Raw genomic sequence first — 17,585 nt, forward strand, 5'->3', positions numbered from 1 at the left:
AAGTTATTTTTACATCGCTATTGTCTGATTTGTTTTTTTATGAAAGAGAAAACAACTTATGAATTGATAAACAAAATCTATGTGTGTCTTTTTTCCCTTAGGCATACTGTTCAGTGACAAATAAAGTCTTGAATCATTAGCCTCATCAGTCAGACATTTAACAATAGACACAGTCTGATCATGACACCAAGTAGCTACGAGAAGGGTTAATTTGATATTTAGGAGAAATATTAGATTAACACAACCAAGAAGTTGTCATTTTTATTTGTAGCCAATGTCTCAATAAGTAGCCTAATCGTAGGCTACGGTGACGGCTATCGGGTAAGGTAGGCTAAACGCGGCTCCACTGATTAGGCGATGTAGGCATACTTTTCTGTCTTGAAACGTTAAACTTGACATTTGTAAAAGTGTGTATATTTTAACAATATACGAGAAACATTTTAACATTCACAAACAGTTTATGATAATGAGCGATTTGTTGCGACATCCCAATTCGGTCCATTGGCAGACGTAATAGAACGCTGTGCAGTGATCTGACTTATGTCTTAAAGATGGCGCCCATGATTTCAGTTGTCGGAAATCTCTCTCTATACGGCTCTGGTAGTAACTGTGTGTGTGTGTGTGTGTGTGTGTGTGTGTGTGTGTGTGTGTGTGTGAGAGGTAGTAACTGTGTGTGTGTGTGTGTTGCGTTTGTCATTCACTCCCTCCCTCACCCCACACAGAGTAATTGAGTGTGTGTGTGTGTGTTTGTATGTGTGTGTGTGTGTGTGTGTGTGTGTGTGTGTGTGTGTGTGTGTGTGTGTGTGAGAGAGAGAGAGAGAGTGACTGAGTGAGGGAGAGAGTGAGTCATAGGTGTGTGTGTGTGTGTGTGTTTGTGAGTGACTGAGTGAGGGAGAGAGTAAGTCATAGGTGTGTGTGTGTGTGTGTGTGTGTGTGTGTGTTTGTGAGTGACTGAGTGAGGGAGAGAGTGAGTCACAGGTGTGTGTGTGTGTGTGTTTGTGTATGTTTGTGTGAGAGAGTGACTGAGTGAGGAAGTGAGTGAGTCACAGGTGTGTGTGTGTGTGTGTGTGTGTGTGGGTATGTGTGTGTGTGTGTGTGTGTGTGTGTGTGTGTGTGTGTGTGTGAGAGAGACTGAGTTAGGTGTGTGCTTCATCTTCATTTCCTTTTGGACAATCAACATTACGGACAACTTACTAATCTGTTAAACACGGTTGTGTGTATAAAGAATTTGGATACAGGGATGTATGTGTGTATGTGTGTGTGTGTGTGTGTGTGTGTGTGTGTGTGTGTGTGTGTGTGTGTGTGTGTGTGTGTTCAACAAGAAAATGCAGTGACAAGACGTATTTAAGAATAACATTTACCGATTTCATGTGAATGAATAAATACCTGTTTTTGTGTGAGAACAAGATAAAAAAAACAGCAACTCAGTATCTGGTCTTGTGATTCTCACTATAGTTTCTCCAGTTTACAGTTGGGATCCTCCAGAAGAGAAGAAAGATGCTTCACTCCTGAGTCTCCTGCTTTATTCCAACTCAGCTGCAGCTCTCTCATGTGTGAGGGGTTTGATTTCAGTGCTGATGCAAGAACTCTGAAGCCTTCCTCTCCAATACTGCAGCATGACAGGCTGTAGAGAAAAGTAGGAGAAATACTTCATCTTCATTTCCTTTTGGACAATCAACATTACGGACAACTTACAATAATCTGTTAAATACAGTTGTGTGTATAAATAATTTGTACACAGGGATGTGTGTGTGTGTGTGTGTGTGTGTGCGTGCGTGTGTGTGCGTGCGTGTCTGTGTTTGTGTGTGTGTCTGTGTGTGTGTGTGTGTGTGTGTGTGTGTGTGTGTGTGTGTGTGTGTGTGTGTGTGTGTGTGTGTGTGTGTGTGTGTCTGTGTGTGTGTGTGTGTGTGTGTGTGTGTGTGTGTGTGTGTGTCAGAGCTAGTGAGCGGAGTGGAGCGCGAGCGAGCGAGGAGCGGAGCGGATGGAATTTTGTTGGAGCGCGGAGCGCTTTTTTATTCAGAGGCTTTGTCCCGCTCCATTTTCGCTCCGATACAGCTCACGTCACGAGTGTGAGACATGCCCAAATCCACCCTGAACTCACGTCTTCATAGTGTAACCAGAATCGCTACAATTCATAATAAATATATTGACCTTAATTGTAACGGCTTAGGCAAAGCCAGAGATTTGTTCAAGAGAAGCTTTTATAGGCTAGCATTCAGAAACAGGGGAGCAAATACAAATCACGAAAACAGTGCACACTAGGCATGTCAAACACACGCACACAGGGGTGGACGCAGCCCCCCACACAAAAAGGATCAGACACGAGGAAGACCTAAAAGGGTAACACGCTACACTAAAACACGGACATTAAAAAAGTAAATAAAGGCATTAACACACACAAACAACCCACAGAGTTCTCCCCCGTATCCCAGAATGCATTGTCCCAGAGTCCGTAGCACACAGGACTAGTCCAGCATGCCGACGTTACAGTAAGTCCGTTGGGGATGAAGTCGCTAAATATTTTAGAAAGGAAACTGAAAGTCATGGGGCTTACAAGCGTACTATTCCTACAAAACAACTAGATACTAACAGTGTAGAGCAAGAACAACTATGTAAATCTATCTGTTCCAGTGAGATTTATTTTGGAATTTAAGAAGACACATTGACTGAAACATGAGTGTGCTACGGAGAGCAAAGAAAAACGTGAGCAATTTGAATAGCCTATGCTTTAAGTAAGGCTGAAGTAAAACTTGGATGCTAAACCTGTATTATTTAGGCAATTAATCCCACGTATCCCTTTAGTTTTAGGCTTATGTGTATTGACGTTGGCAAGCTTGTTCGTTGTTGCACTGTCGGTGTTGCATTAGGCTATCTTTTACAATACATGTTCTATGAGTGACATTGCCGTTGCTCTTAGTTCTTTGGGATTTAAGTTTTCTAAGGTGACAATTTGGCTTGTAGATTATTTCTCCCTCCTTTAAATTGGAGCGAGCGTGGAGCCATTTCACTGGAGCGGGAGGATTTTGAAGTGGAGCGGGGAGCGAAATTGAGCGGAGCGACCTGACATGAATTTGAGCGGAGGAGCGGCCGAATGAACAGCCACCTGAGCGAGGAGCGGGATATTCACACCGCTCAGCTCCACTCACTAGCTCTGGTGTGTGTGTGTGTGAGAGAGAGAGAGAGAGAGAGAGAGAGAGAGAGAGAGAGAGAGTGAGTGAGTGAGTGAGTGAGTGAGTGAGTGAGTGAGTGAGTGAGTGAGTGTATGTGTGTCTGTGTTTGTGTGTTTGTGTGAGAGTGACTGAGTGAGGAAGTGAGTGAGTCACAGGTGTGTGTGTGTGTGTGAGGGTGTGTGTGTGTCTGTGTGTGTGTGTGTGTGTGTGTGTGTGTGTAAGAGAGAGACTGAGTTAGGTGTGTGCTTCATCTTCATTTCCTTTTGGACAATCAACATTACGGACAACTTACTAATCTGTTAAACACGGTTGTGTGTATAAAGAATTTGGACACAGGGATGTGTGTGTATGTGTGTGTGTGTGTGTGTGTGTGTGTGTGTGTGTGTGTGTGTGTTCAACAACAAAATGCAGTGATAAGGCGTATTTAAGAATAACATTAACCGATTTCATGTGAATGAGTAAATACCTGTTTTTGTGTGAGAAAAAGATAAAAAAAACAGCAACTCAGTATCTGGTCTTGTGATTCTCACCCTAGTTTCTCCAGTTTACAGTTGGGATCCTTCAGTAGAGAAGAAAGATGCTTCACTCCTGAGTCTCCTGCTTTATTCTCATTCAGCTGCAGCTCTCTCATGTGTGAGGGGTTTGATCTCAGTGCTGATGCAAGAGCTCTGAAGCCTTTCTCTCCAATACTGCAATTATTCAGGCTGTAGAGAGAAGTAGGAGAAATACTTCATCTTCATTTCCTTTTGGACAATCAAACATTACGGACAACTAACAATAATTTGTTAAATACAGTTGTGTGTATAAATAATTTGTGCACAGGGATGTATAGGTGTGTGTGTGTGTGTGTGTGTGTGTGTGTGTGTGTGAGGTAGTAACTGTGTGTGTGTGTTGCGTTTGTCATTCACTCTCTCCCTCACCCCACACAGAGTACCCTAAGTGAGTGTGTCAGTGGTGTGTGTGTGTGTGTGTGTGTGTCTGCGTCAGAGATGGGGACTCGAGTCTGAGACTCGGACTCGAGTCGTACTTAAGTCGCAAAAACAGTGACTTCAGACTTGACTTGCGATTCCACTCAAAAGACTTCAGACTTGACTCGGACTCGAGCTTTGAGACTCGTGAACAAGCTGTATTTCAAGTAATTATTGCTTTTTATGGAGATTTACGCATGTATTTCTATTTTATTTTATTAGTGCATGTACTTTGGGAAACGTATGTACATATGTATGTGTGAGTGTGTGTGCATGTGCATGTGTGTTTGATGTGTGTGTGTGTGTGTGTGTGTGTGTGTGTGTGTGTGTGTGTGTGTGTGTTTGACTGAGTGAGTGACCCGTTACATGTGAATGAGTCCACATATGTGTGTTTCTGTGTGAGAGAAAGACCTTTTTTCTAGTGTAATGTTAATGTAATTAAGAAAACCATGTCTGATTTTATGATATCATCACAGCCACACCACCTTAACCCCAGCTCTTTTATGTGAATGCAACAACATCCACTAACCGTAATGTGTGCAGTGTGCAGTGGGGATCCTGTAGTAAAGCACACAGCTGAGTCACTCCCAAGACTTCTGGTATGCACCTACTCAGATCCAGCTCAGTCATGAGTAAGGGGTTTGAACCCACAGCTGAAGCCACAGCAGCACAGGCTTCCTCAGCAGCACTACTTTTCAGGAACCTGGACAAACAAGGAGGACAACAAACCCTTTAACTCACCTGATCACTGATGTGGGCATAAAAAAACTCAAAGACTTCGGAAATCAGGCAATTCAGCAATAATGAAATGATGACCTGCCACATATGCTACTTTCAGGGGACAGGATGTATTGCTACCCATTTCTGTGTTATTGTAACTGATTGGTCTAGTGCTGCAGCTTTAAATCTTACAGGTTCAGTTTTCTCTGCAGGATTTATCTGATCTGGTGGTCCATTCAAATATGATGTTCATGTCTGGTCATTAGAGACCAACTGAATCTCTACAGACAGTGTTTCCACCACAAGAACAAATCAACTTCAAGCAGTCTAGAAACTTCCTCCGTTTCATTGAAGATCTCTATGTGAGGCCTTTCACAGTCTTTGACACACAACTGGGGACTGTCCACTGTTTTTTCAGAAATATACTTACTGGACATTTCTCAGTGTATACTGTGGATCCTCCTTTAGGTCTAAAAGCAGTTTGACTCCAGATTTCCCTGGATCATTTCCTCTGAGATCAAGCTCTCTGAGGTATTTGGGATTTACCCTCAGTGCTGAAGCCAGACCAGAATATACCTTCTCTGTGATACTGCAGTCAGACAGCCTATAAGGAAAGATTATTTAATCAATGCACCGGACCAAACTTAGTTTTCCAAATATATGTACAACTTTGGTAACACTTTACTAGACAGTATCGACATAAGAGTGACATGACACTGTCATAAACACATGACAGTGTCATGACACATGAACCCGAACCCTAATCCTAACCCTAACTCCAACCCTAACCCTAACCCTAATCCTAACCCTAACTTGTTATGACAAAAACCGAATGACACTTAATGACAGAAACGGTATGTCATAAACATTTATGACTTGTTTATGACACGTTCATGTTAGTGTCATGTCACTCTTATGTCAATACTGTCAAGTAAAGTTTAACCAAAACTTTTTAAAGAAAATGTTTTTTTTCTCCTGAATTAATTGTCACCTTTTGGATGTGAATGAGTTCACTTGTAACTTTGTTTGTGTGTGTGTGTGTGTGTGTGTGTGTGTGTGTGTGTGTGTGTGTGTGTGTGTGTGTGTGTGTGTGTGTGTGTGTGTGTGTGTGTGTGTGAGTGAGTGAGTGAGTGAGTGAGAGAGAGAGAGAGAGTGAGAGAGAGAGAGAGAGAGGGGGGGGGGGGGCTAGCTCTAATGTGTGTAGCTGTGCTGTCTACACATATTCCGCCCCTTCCATGAGAAGTGTGCTGCTAGATGTATGCCGAGTGGTGGCACTTGCCTGAAGGGGCAGCCGTAGCCTACTTGTTAGCGCTTCGGACTTGTAACCGGAGGGTTGCCGGTTCGATCCCCGACCAGTAAGAATGGCTGAAGTGCCCTTGAGCAAGGCACCTAACCCCTTACTGCTCCCCGAGCGCCGCTGTTGTAGCAGGCAGCTCACTGCGCCAGGATTAGTGTGTGCTTCACCTCACTGTGTGTTCACTGTGTGCTGAGTGTGTTTCACTAATTCACGGATTGGGATAAATGCAGAGACCAAATTTCCCTCACAGGATCAAAAGAGTATATATACTTATACTTACTTATACTTTAACTGTATACCAGAACTCATTGATAAACAACTAGTTTAATATTAGTATATATACTTATACTTATACTTGAAAGGACTTTGTATCTACGAGACCGGCATCCAGAATTCAATATTCCCACTTCAATAACACCCAAAGAATTAACCTTTTCTTTTTTATCTGTTACACTGAAATACAACTGAAATGATGTTTGGGATGGCGGGCACATCTGTTGCAATGGCTTATGTTATGTACGAAGCTTATGCTGTAGGTTTAGCGTTAGCCTATAAATCATAGTAATCCTGCCTCAGCTATCAGTTAGCATGCCTCTTTACATTTCATTCAGTCTTTCCAACTGTTGTTTGTAAATGTTTGCAAACAATTTTATGTAAATTTAAATTTAACTACCTACCACAACCATGTCTGTGACTTAAAATGACTGCATCTACTGTTAGCATTTAGTGCTCCACTGCTACAGCCTAGACTCCACGTTTTTACAGGTTTGCACTGTTATTATTTTTTACACAGTACTGCACTTTTGCACAATCCATTTTTTTTAAAGAAGTAACTAAATGTTATTGATTTCATGTATGTGATATAGTTCCAATTAGTGTACTGTATATTCTCTTTGTGCGTATGTACACCAACATGACATTGATAATTATGTTTCTTCGTAATGTGTGTGAATATACAGCACTGCTGTGCACGACCTGGTGTATTATTTGGTGTCTTCCTTGCTGGTAGAGTGGAGAAGGGGACACGATTGTCAATGTTATAATCTGATTAAATATCAGATGCATTCAGAATTGTACACAAACTTTATCTCATAATGCGGCCCTGGCCAACACAACTCATTTTACCGTTGTGCTGGTCAGGACTGCAGTCACCTTTAATGGCCTTTGCTTATTATATGTTTTACCATTTCCATAGCAAATTGACCCTTAGTGTTGTGTCATTGTATTGGAACTATGATAAAGTTATTATCATAGAGCTTCAATTAGCGTTGAGTTTTGTCAGTTTTGTGCGTACTGGTGCAGCTCTGTGTGTGTATGTGTGTGTGATAGCACTACTGGTGCAGCTCTGTGTGTGTGTATGTGTGTGATAGCACTACTGGTGCAGTGCGTGTGTATGTGTGTGATAGCACTACTGGTGCAGTGCGTGTGTATGTGTGTGATAGCACTACTGGTGCAGCTCTGTGTGTGTGTATGTGTGATAGCACTACTGGTGCAGTGTGTGTGTATATGTGTGTGATAGCACCAGGGCTCCGAACCGGTTCAAGGAACGAAAACGAAAACCGAAAACGGAATTTTACGGAATTTTACGAGGAGCGGAAACGAAAACAAAATGGTTTTCAACTGTTCCGGAACAGAAACGTTATTCTGAAATCCACAAAACCGGTTAATAACGTTTTTTTTTCGTTCTCTATTATAAAATTTCACAAAAGCATATCCTATGTCAGGGAGACTATTTCCGGTTGTGCGAAAAACAAGCCCGCATCTACACTGTTAATAAATGGACCTTTGGTCCAAATGTGTATATTTTGTCTTGCTGTTGTAATGTAACCTATCCGTCTGCCACTTCGGATCTTAGGCCAGCTCGTAGCGTAGGCCTAGGCTACTGAAACTGATTTGGAAATTGTTTGAAGCCTATGCGTAATAGCCTATTTTGCCTGTCCACGCCTTGTCGTTTTAAAGTTGGAATTTTAAATGTTTGCGCAATTATAGCCTATTCTATGTAGAAGAGTTAAAAGGGAAATTTGAGATAGGTCAGCAACAGACATGTTCGTTTATAAACAGGGTTGGAATTATAGCGCAAGCCTTTGAATATCTCCATAAAACTTAGGCTACAACCAGGTAAGGAGTTTAGCACGTATCCAGAAATATTTTTATACAGGTCCTTTCTGACTACCTGCGTGCCTTTGACCAGGCCAAGGCTACAGCGCAGACGCTCGCAAAAAAATGGGGGGTTCAGAGTACATTTGAAAATGTTACAGCACAGAGAGTGAAGCGTCACTTTGACGAACTATCGGAAGATGAGCGCTTAACCGATGCAGAGAGATACTTCAAAGTGCAGGTATTTAACGCAACTCTGGACATCATAATCAGTCGGCTCTCCCAAAGATTTGCAAGTATGCGGGAAACTTGTCATGTGTTTGAGTCTTTACGTCCTATGACCCTTCAACTCGCAGGTGATGATGAACTAAGGCAAGACGTTTGTCAGACCATTATAGCAGGGACATTGCACCGACATTCCCAACACAACTCCTCTCATTCAGGTCTTGCTTTAAAGCAGAGATTTCACAGAAGTCATCTATTTTTCAACTTGCCAAAATGCTGCGGTAGATTATGACAGTATAACATCCACATTCGGGGAAGTGTGTAGGCTACTGCTCTCATGTTGTTTCTGACATTGCCTGTGACTGTGGCAACAGCTGAGCGATCTTTTTCCAAACTCAAACTTATTAAGACCTACCTAAGGAGCAGCATGGGGCAGGAGAGGCTCAGTGGGTTAGCTATCCTGTCCATTGAAAATACGAGAGCCAGAGCATTAAATATTGGGTATATCGTTGACGATTTTGCACAACGAAAGGCTCGTAAGATGGCCTTCTTCTAATGGCCTAATTCACGCATATTGGGGATTGTATGCATATGAATGTTTTATTTGGTTTCTGCACGGTTAAATAAGTTAGGCTACATTAAGTTTTGTTTCTGCGCAGTGCGAGTTTATAAGCAAGTAATCTACGCTTGCAGTTTCAGCAGAGGGTTGAAGAAGCGCATTGAGTGTTCCCATAATTCCATGCGAGTTGATGTTAATGCAGTAATATTAGATTACCCTGGCCTGCAGGCTGTTAATAAAATTATTTTTAATGTTTTCACATGTAATGGATCCTATGTAGTCGTGTGTTTTTTATTTGAAATTGTAATCTGTAACTACTAAACTACTTCGGTGCCTCAGGCCCTTTGCGTAAACAATTGAAGTCACCCTTAATGTGTATTGCATGTATCAGAGCTAACTCATCCTGGGCCAAACTAGGTCGGTATGGGGCCCGCGTAGCGCTCTCGCACCTGGGCCCACCATTGGTTAGTTACGCCACTGGTCTATTCTAAGGTAAAGTCCACAAAAATAGACTTGATAGGCCCGCCAAACGCTGCCGGAACTTTAAGAACGAACGATATTTTGCGTTCCGAACCGGTTCAGGACCGATATGTTTGCGGCAGAACGCATGCAAGAACGAAAACGTTAAACATAGGCCTACCTGAACCGTTCGGAACGGAACGTTTGAAAAATAATTTCGTTTTCAAGCCCTGGATAGCACTACTGGTGCAGCTCTGTGCGTGTGTATGTGTGTGATAGCACTACTGGTGCAGTGCGTGTGTATGTGTGTGACAGCACTACTGGTGCAGTTCTGTGCGTGTGTATGTGTGTGATAGCACTACTGGTGCAACTCTGTGTGTGTGTATGTGTGTGATAGCACTACTGGTGCAGTTCTGTGCGTTTGTATGTGTGTATGTGTGTGATAGCACTACTGGTGCAGCTCTGTGTGTGTGTATGTGTGTGATAGCACTCAGTTCTGTGTGTGTGTATGTGTGTGATAGCACTACTGGTGCAGCTCTGTGCGTGTGTATGTGTGTGATAGCACTACTGGTGCAGTTCTGTGCGTGTGTATGTGTGTGATAGCACTACATCAGGTAATTGCTAATAGGTGTTCAACTGTACGCTGCATGCATAGGGTATTGGGGTTTTGCCAACACCCCCTTTCAGTCGGCCCCTGACTGTTTTAAATCCGGCGCCGGGTCAGATCGGCCACAGTCTCTTACCCTAACAGCCACTACCACGCTCTGCCACTCCTACTGTTTTTTAATTAGCCTATAGATGATAAACGTAAGATTCTTGGCATTTCGTTGGATAGGAGCACATTCACCTTGAATTTGCTGTAAATAAACATTTTTTTAAAATTTGCTGATTTCAATTATTACATTTTGGAACAGGTTTGAATAAGGATGGATTCATAATTTATTTTTCATTGTAAGTAATATTGCAGCCATTTTGTCTTCGCAAAAGTCTTTGCTCTCGAAGGGCCTTCTAGTAAGCATATTAAAATTAGTGTGATTTAGGGTGGAGTGGAGTGTAGTGCTCATGCATGTGCGCTTAAAGCAACACCAAAGAGATTTTTGTACCTTAAAATAATGTTTCCAAAATCGTTTCAGTGGTTCATCAACTTGTAACAGGGTGAACGGCACTTCTGCATTCGCTTTGCAGCCCTCTATCGGCTATAACCGCACTATGTAAGTTTGCCAGATTGGGTAGCGGATCTGTAGTTCGATGGAATGAGACATAAGAAACTACAAATTTGACTTGATGTCGCAATACATCGTACTTTCATAAATCATGCAACATATTCTACCTTGTCTGTGGACATTGTTATTTACAAAGCCGGTGCTGGATAAACAAATAGTGTGCGTGCGACAGAGGGAAAGTTCTTTGGTGTTGCTTTAATTTCACGTTAATTGGGATCTACAAAGAAAAGCTGTGTGGAATGCACGCACAGTTTCATGCATCAGATTTTTTTTTTGTGAGTACGCTACTTTCCAGGTTTGCACGTACGTACTGTTTTAGTATGAATTCCACGCAAGTCTTTGTACGAGGCCCCTGGTCTTTAATCAGCCAAAAAGGACATGTAACTCCTCTCTTAGTTACTCTTCATTGGCCTCCTACAGTGGCCAGCATTAAATGTACATCTCTCACCTTGGCCCATAGGATATTTACTGGATCTGATATTTCAACTCTATGATCCAGCTTTACATCCCCAATCACCCACTGCGGTCTTCTGATGAGTGTCTGTTGTGTCGATCATAAACGCAATGTCTAATTCAAGACTCTTTTCCTCAGTGGTTCCTCGTTGGTGCAATGAGTTTCCCAATGCTCTGCATTCCTGTGTTTTGGGTCTTTCAAGAGGGGTCTTAACGACCAAGATGGCAGCGCTGACGCAACGCCCTGTGTCTCTCCAGATTTTGCGAATTAGTGGTAATATGCTTGTTTATTTCAAGTATTTTCGGTACAAACAGATTAGCGTACATATTGTACACCCGACAGGAACTCTCAGACATTGGTTCCTGCAATCCAAACATCTTTACAAGCGTAATCCCAGAGATCGCTAAATCAGTGAGACCTACGAACTCCGCTAGACCGACTGGAAGGAACCTCAGATGGGCCAGAAAATGTAAACAAAGGGGCTCTCTTGGAGGAGTTTGAGCCAGGCTAAGGCTAACTCGACATCGACTCGTTCTGGCAAACAAAATGAATGAACTGTGGCTGCAGATCACCACACACAGACTGATTATGGTTAAGTGTAGACCTTTCTATCTGCCCAGAGAGTTTACATCCACTGTTGTGACAGCTGCCTATATACCACCAGATGCTAACGCTAAGCTTGAAATGAAAGAACTGCATTCTGCCTAAATTCCATCTAAATGTATCATGCCCCACTAGAGACAAGACTTTAGACCATGTCTACACTAACATCGCTGAGGCATACAAAGACGTTCCCCTCCCCCACCTAGGACACTATGATCACCTCTTGTTTCTACTGGCTACGTACTCAGCAGTCATCAAATGAGTGTTTGCCTCCTTCCTTCTGGACTGTATCAACTTCAACAGTGTCACCACCCTCAAACAGATTACCACTTTCCCTAATCAGAAGCCATGGATGAACAGTGAGGTCAGACTCCTGCGGATTGGACTGACATAGTTTACCTGTCACTAGCCCAGGCAGCTGTCCCTGCGTGCTTTAAAACCACCTCCATCGTGCCGGTGCCAAAACACTCCACTGCAACGAGCCTTAATGACGTCTAGTTGCACTCACCCCCATCATCATGAAGTGCTTCGAGAGGCTGGTCCTGGCCTACCTCAAGATCTGCTTAGCACCCTCACTGGACCCCTTCCAATTTGCCTACCGTCAGAACAGGAGCACAGAGGATGCCATCTCTACGGCACTTCAATCCGCCCTGTCACACCTTGACAATTGCAACACCTATGTGAAAATGTTGTTCATTGACTTTGGTTCAGCATTCAACACCATCATCCCCTCCAAACTGATCACCAAACTCAGTGAACTGGGCATCAATACTTCCCTCTGTAACTGGATTCTGGACTTCCTAACCAACAGACCTCAGTCTGTTAGGTAAGATAATCAGACCTCCTCAACCCTCACCCTGAACACCGGCGTACCAGAGGGCTGTGTGCTGAACCCTCTCCTTTTACTCCCTCTTCACCTACGACTGCACACCTGTACATGGCTCTATGTACTATGTACTCTATGTACATCATTGTCAAGTTTGCAGACGACACTACAGTGATTGGTCTCATCAGCAACAATGATGATACAGCCTACAGGGAGGAGGTCCAGCACCTAACATTGTGGTGCACTGACAACAACCTGGCTCAACAGCAAGAAGACCAAAGAGATCATTGTGGACTTCAGGAAGTCAAAAGCTGGAGCGGAGGTGGAGCGTGTCACGCTGAGGCGGAGCGTGTCACCAGCTTCAAGTTTCTGGGTGTCCACATCTCTGAGGATCACTCTTGGACCCTCAACACCTACCCTGATCAAGAAGGCTCACCAGCGTCTCTTTTTCCTGTGGAGACTAAAGAAGGTACACCTGTCCTCTCAGATCCTGGTGAACTTCTACTACTGCACCATCGAGAGCATCCTCACCAACTGTGTCACAGTTTGGTATGACAACTGCTCTGCCTCTGACCAGAAAGCACTGCAGAGGGTGGTGAAAACTGCCCAACGCATCACCATTTCTTCACTCCCCTTCATCGAGGCAATCCAGGGCAAGCGATGCTTGCGTAAGGCGCGCAGCATTATCAAAACTGTTCTCACCCCAACCACAGAATGTTCACACCACTCCCTTCCGGGAGGTGTTACAGGTCTCTCCGTATCCGAACCAGAAGGTTCAGGACCCCCCCCCACACACACACACATGCTGCTGTCAGATTATCTGACTGCTGACACTACCAGGCCCTGAATATGTTGCACTTTAACTATTTGCTGCCACTCCAATGCTGCTGGCCCAGTATTTTTAGTGTCTGGATTTTTAATATTGCTACTTATTTATTGATTTTAAGTTATTATATTGTATTCTTAGCTAAATTCCTCCTGATCTAATACTTAGAACTCAGTACTGTATTTCACTCATGTTACATGATGAATGACAATAAAAGTATTCTTGATCCTTGATTCATTGATCCTTGATTGGTGTCTTATGGAGTTTAGAAGACCCTCAATGTCACCAGTTTTGCATTTTGTTCGATATCTAGGGCCTTATATAAACTAATGGGCATGCAGCACAAACTTTTAATGGTCTAATCATACTGAGAACATGTCTGTCTTTCACCTTACAAAGAGTGAGCAGGCTGGGAATAATACAATCAAGATATTAATGCCCAAACATGGCCTCCAAGATAACGCATTTCTGATCAATGATGAATGAAAAAAATGATCAAGGGTGAAAAAAATATACGAAAACCTTAGAATTTAACAAAAATATTTTACAGGTCCTAGTTTTGGGATCTAAATATTAGGTATACAAACTTTGAGCCACATCTAAAACACAGTGCAACAACCATTTTCATGGATTTTTCCTGATTGATTTGACACGGAATGACCCAAATACAACTTCCTGTGCAAGTGCTGACTGTACCTTTAAAGAGGCTTCTTTTTTTGTAAATTCTTGTCAAAAGCACCAAATGATATTGACCATGTGTCCATTTATAAATGCAATAAAAGGGGGAAATATCAAGGAGCTGAATACATTTTACAGGTACTGTAGGTATACACATACTTCTGATTATTATTCATGTACATTTCAAAGACATTAACCCATTTACTCCTAAAATGCCTGCTAAAAACGCCTATAGAATCCTATAGCATTCTAAACTAAATAACCTTATTTCCTGAAGGTTTTCTAAGAAAATACAAAAAATTGTCAACGTCTACCAAAATTTAATATCTAAGCCTCTGTAGCACCTAGAAACATGAAATAAAAAGCATGCTGCGCTACGCAGCAACCAGCGGGAGATTCAATGTTGCGCTATGCAGCAACCGGCGGGAGATAGAATGTTGCGTCGTGCAGCATCCGCACTGCTGACCCATTTATTTTACAATACTATGCTCTGTATCAGTTTGCATTCAGTTGGCATGGTCATGCAATGTTGGATGCAGTGTGTGTGTGTGTGTGTAAATGTCTTGCCTGAGTGTCTCCAGTGCAGAGTTTGGGTTACCCAGTCCACAACATAATTTTTGGACCCCACTGTCTCCAATATTGTTGTCACTGAGGTCCAGATCTTTCAGCTTTGAAGACGCTTTGGTGAGAACAGATGCCAGACCTGCACAGCTACTCTCAGTGAGCCCACAACTGTTCAGCCTTAAGGGAAAAACATTCCACCCGTTACTAGACTCTCTGGAGAAGACTTTAACACCATAAGTTGTAGTTGTGCTTCTTAAAAACATTTGATAACAACTTAAATTATATTACTCCCTCCATTTCTGCCAATACATATGGCTATCCTACTCACAGAGCCTTTTGGGATTCCTCCATTACTGGTTGCAGCTTTAGGAGACATTCATCAGATCTGCTGTACTTCTTCAAGTCAAATACATCCAGCTTTTCTTCTGATGTCAGAAGCACAAACACGAGAGCTGACCACTGTGTGGATGAGAGTTTGGCTGCTGAAAATGTCCCTGCACTCAAAAAGCTCTGGACCTCCGTCACTAAGGAGTGATCATTGACTTCATTCAGACAGTGGAACAGGTTGATAACTCTTTCTGATGATGGAATCTCCCTGATCTTTGTCTTCATGTAACTAGTTATTTCCTCTTTGCCTTCATTGTGTACTCTCTGTAGTAGGCCACGTAGGAGCTTCTGGTTGGAGTCCAGAGAGAGGCCAAGAAGGAAACGGAGGAAAAGATCAAAGTGCCCATCTTCATGTTCCAAGGCTTTGTCCACAGCACTCTTCTGCAAAGTGGTCATGGAGTTGTGCACTGGACTGCTTTCAACAGTTCTGGGGGGCTGCTGTGGTGACATGAGATCTTTCCCTTCAGTTATAAACATCAGGATCACATACAAAGCTGCAAGGTATTCCTGGATGCTCAGGTGCACAAAACAGTACAACTTTTCCTGATGAAGGCCTGTCTCTTCTCGAAAGATCTGGGTGCAAATTCCACAGTGTACTGCTGCTTCTCTGACATCAATACCACTGGCTCTCAGGTCATCTTCATAAAAGATCAGGTTGCCCTTTTCCAGCTGTTCGTAGGCTAACTTTCCAAGAGCAAGGAGACTAGCCCGGTTCCACTGTGGATCTGTGTCATAAACTCCTTCAAACTTCAGACTCCTCTGCTTGGTTTGAAATACAAGGAAATATGTGTACATCTCTGTCAGAGTCTTTGGAACTTGCTCAACTCCATGCATCTCAATAAGAACCTCAAGAACATTAACAGCAATCCAGCAAAACACTGGTATGTGGCACATAATGTGGAGGCTTCCTGATGATCTAATATGAGAAATGACTTTGTTGGCAAGTTTCTGATCACATATTCTCCTTCTGAAGTACTCCTCCTTCTGAGGGTCGCTGAACCCTTGTACTTCTGTGACTCGGTCAATATTCTGAGGCGGAATTTGATTGGCTGCTGCTGGTCGAGAAGTGATCCAAAGGAGAGCAGAGGGAAGTAGATTACCCTTGATGAGATTTGTCAGGAGAACATCCAATGATGTGGTCTGTGTCACTTCAGTCAATATTTCATTTCTCCAGAAGTCTAGTCGGAGTCGACATTCATCTAGACCATCAAAGATGAACAACACTTTGTACTTTGCCTGGTTGGGAAACTTTAACTGCTTTATTTCTTCTGAGAAAAAGTGGTGGAGAAGATCCATCAATGAAAGATGTTTTTCTTTCAGGGTGTTGAGCTCCCGAAAAGGCAGCGGAAAAATGAAGTGGACATCTTGGTTTTCTTTTCCCTCAGTCCAGTCCAGGATGTACTTTGGAACTGAGACAGTTTTGCCAATGCCAGCTACTCCCTTTGTGATGACACGTCGGATTGGTTTGTCTTGGCCAGGTAAGGGCTTAAAGATGTCTCTACATTTGATTGATGTCTCCAGTCTAGTTGGTCTTTTGGATATGGACTCAATCTGCCTGACTTCATGCTCCTCATTTACTTTTCCACTTCCTCCCTCTGTGATGTAGACCTCTGTGTAGATCTTTTCCATGAGAGCAGAGCTCCCTTGCTTGGGTGTTCCTTCAAACACACTCCGGTACTTGTTCTTGAGATTTCTCTTCAGCTCAGTTTGACAAACTACATACTGTTTATCTAATTCACAAAATATAAAACATACAAAATAACCATGTTTAGCAAGCCACTGACACCACAGACATACAGTTCATCTATATCATAATAAATGAAATACTAGGCACTGACACCAGTGACATTTCTGTTTCTCTAATGTAGCATATTGATGAAAACCAAAGCAGAAACAAATACAAGAAACATTTCTTACTTTCTTGCAGTTTGTCAATAATACTTTTCTGCTTCATGTTCCTCAGGAAGTGCAGTGTCATCTTGAGAGCCCCTTCTCTGGCATCATTCTCTTCCTGCTCAAAGTTTTCTTGGTAATCTGGATTTACAATATTCTTGAATCTCTTCACCTCATTCTTCACAAAGGTGATGATCTTCTCCTCAAGCATCTAGTGTACAAATATCTGGTTACATTACGCAGGGTTTGAATAAGGCCATATTGTAACTGTTATGTACGGTACAATGTAAACAATGATGGCAGCCTTTTTTAGGCTATTGCATACTAACCCAGTTTCTTCTTCAATTCTTTTCACATAGATCTCCATTTCTCGAGATAACCAAAAAACGGTTTACTGACTGTACTTGGTGACCTTGAGAAAACCAAGATCTATGTAAAAAATTGCCAGATGTCTCCTAGAGTACTTAGTATTTTATCTTGTTCTGTGATTATACCATAGAAGGTATGCACTAGGGGTGTAAAGATTAACCGATACGTATCGGTATCCGTTTTTAACGTGTAAGATACGACTACATCGATACGTGAAGCCCCGTATCGGAATAAAACTGAAATGAACCGGTCGTTATATCGATTTAC

The 17,585-nt window shown here is 42.6% G+C and overlaps 1 protein-coding gene across 1 annotated transcript in view; it reads right to left on the reverse strand.

Annotated features, from left to right (window-relative positions):
* LOC143106434 (protein NLRC3-like) overlaps nt 1-17,160 on the reverse strand; it is a 28,398-nt gene extending 11,238 nt beyond the window's left edge. Inside the window, exons 1-4 of the mRNA XM_076270705.1 lie at nt 16,974-17,160; nt 14,998-16,786; nt 14,809-14,846; nt 1,451-1,586 (exon numbers count right to left, since the gene is read on the reverse strand). Coding sequence (XP_076126820.1) covers nt 1,451-1,586; nt 14,809-14,846; nt 14,998-16,786; nt 16,974-17,160 — 2,150 coding nt within the window. The remainder of the gene's footprint in view (nt 1-1,450; nt 1,587-14,808; nt 14,847-14,997; nt 16,787-16,973) is intronic.
* Nucleotides 17,161-17,585: the final 425 nt, after the last annotated feature.

This window comes from Alosa pseudoharengus, unplaced genomic scaffold (genome assembly GCF_046254945.1).
Source record: "Alosa pseudoharengus isolate Yale_2024_CS ecotype anadromous, Long Island Sound unplaced genomic scaffold, YU_APseudo_1.1 YU_APseudo_1.1_scf_6, whole genome shotgun sequence".
In the NCBI taxonomy this organism is placed as follows: domain Eukaryota; kingdom Metazoa; phylum Chordata; class Actinopteri; order Clupeiformes; family Clupeidae; genus Alosa; species Alosa pseudoharengus.